At 56.3% G+C, this 1,727-nt stretch overlaps 1 protein-coding gene across 1 annotated transcript in view; it reads left to right on the top strand.

Moving 5' to 3' along the window:
• Window positions 1-315: 315 nt before the first annotated feature.
• Window positions 316-1,727, top strand: part of Krt7 (keratin 7) — a 13,875-nt gene continuing 12,463 nt past the window's right edge. The window contains exon 1 of the mRNA XM_026782678.1: window positions 316-624. Coding sequence (XP_026638479.1) covers window positions 316-624 — 309 coding nt within the window. The remainder of the gene's footprint in view (window positions 625-1,727) is intronic.

Genomic DNA, 1,727 nt, shown 5'->3' with positions numbered 1-1,727 from the left:
GCCCAGAGATTTCTGGACTGCGGGTGTCTGAGGCATCCTGACACTTCGAGGCTGTCCCATGATGGCGTTTGACATTCTGCATACATTTCTGGCGTGGACAGAGAGCCTGGGCGGCGGCTGGAGGCGACACAAGGGCAGAAGGCGGCCCCAGAGCCCCTGGCGGCAGAGAAAGGTGGCCAGCGGCCAGCCCCGCCCTGTCCCCACCTGTGTGTGCTCAGGGCCCTCACGGAGGAATAAAAGGTTGCAGTCTGCCTGAGGTCAGCCAGTTCTCTCTGCTCCTCGTCCGCCAGGTCCAGCCAGCCACGACCAGCCGCTATGTCCATCCACTTTAGCTCTCGCTCCACTGCCTTCCCCGGCCGAGGTGCCCAGATGCGCCTGAGCTCGGGCCGTGCCGGTGGCTTTGGTAGCAGCAGCCTCTATGGCCTGGGCACCTCTAGGCCACGCATGGCCATGCGCTCTGCTTATGGAAGCCCGATGGGCTCTGGCATCAGAGAGATCACTATCAATCAGAACTTGCTGGCGCCGCTGAGGCTGGACATCGACCCCACAATCCAGCAGGTGCGCCAGGAGGAACGTGAACAGATCAAAACCCTCAACAACAAATTTGCCTCCTTCATCGACAAGGTGAGACCGATGTGACACACCCCAGTCAGGCCCTAGCGGTTCTTACTGGCCACGCCTGCATCAGTCCTGCCCAAGGAGGCCTACCTGGTTTCTTTCCTTCAGTGTCTTGAGTGGGATCTTTGTAGAACTCTCCTTACACCCTCCTTCAGTGTCCAAGCTCCTTCTCTCCTCCAGCAGCTGCCCTGTGTACTTCCCTTTCCTCAAGGATTCTAAGATCTGTCTATCTTCCTTTGTTTTCAGGTCTGAGATCTCTGGGGCTTTGGAGCCAGTGTGGTGCAGGGGCGAGGCTGGGAGCATGGAGGCCAAGGCCAGCAGTTAGTTCTTTTCTGCCTGGGTCCCTTTCCCTGAGAGGAGGTTGTGGGGAGTCAGGAATGAGGTGGACTGTCCTTTTCCAATGAGAGAAGGATGTATCTGAGAATAAACGCCAGGGAGAGGGAGGTTTCTGCCTCACCCACCTGCCTGTTCCTCTACCTTCCTTTGCTGTAGGAGGTGAGGTCACCTCTGCCTTTGGAGATGGCCCAGTGGGGGATAGGGACTGGGCTGAGGGACTGTCAGCAGGAATCCTTTTGAAGATAATGCTCCCTGGCTGTCCATTCCTACCACCCATGGCCTTCTAGGGACAAGAGAGGCAACTTGGGTCTCAGAGAAGGGGCCCCAGGAGACCTGAGGCCTTCAGTCCTGCCTGGCCCTCTGGCTAGGGCCCACTCCTCTGCCTCAGTGTCTTCCTTCCAACACTCCTGCCTGTACTATTTTGTCTTAGAAATCCTTAGCAGTCCCCTAGATCTGGGCTCCTGCCTTGATGCTGGGCCAGACTGTCCTAATCAAGTCCTGGTTTTTGACGCTGCTGGTTTTGAGGCAGTTCCTCTTGCCTTTCTCCTGTCTTCAGGCTGAGGGTTCCTTTTTGTCCTGGGAGTCAATGCTTCTTTTCCTTGGTTTGATCCTAGCATGCTGGAAAGAGTAGTTCCAGCCTGAAAGGATTGGCAGTCCAGTCAACTGCCTAACACGCTCACCTGTGGTTTCAGAGAAGAAAGAGGCTACTAAAGGGGAGAGAGAGACAGAGAGAGAGAGAGAGAGAGAGAGAGAGAGAGAGAGAGAGAGAGAGA

This window comes from Microtus ochrogaster, chromosome 15, assembly GCF_000317375.1.
Source record: "Microtus ochrogaster isolate Prairie Vole_2 chromosome 15, MicOch1.0, whole genome shotgun sequence".
Lineage (NCBI taxonomy): Eukaryota > Metazoa > Chordata > Mammalia > Rodentia > Cricetidae > Microtus > Microtus ochrogaster.
Note: the sequence above shows the minus strand (reverse complement) of the source record. Positions and strands in the feature narration are given on the sequence as shown.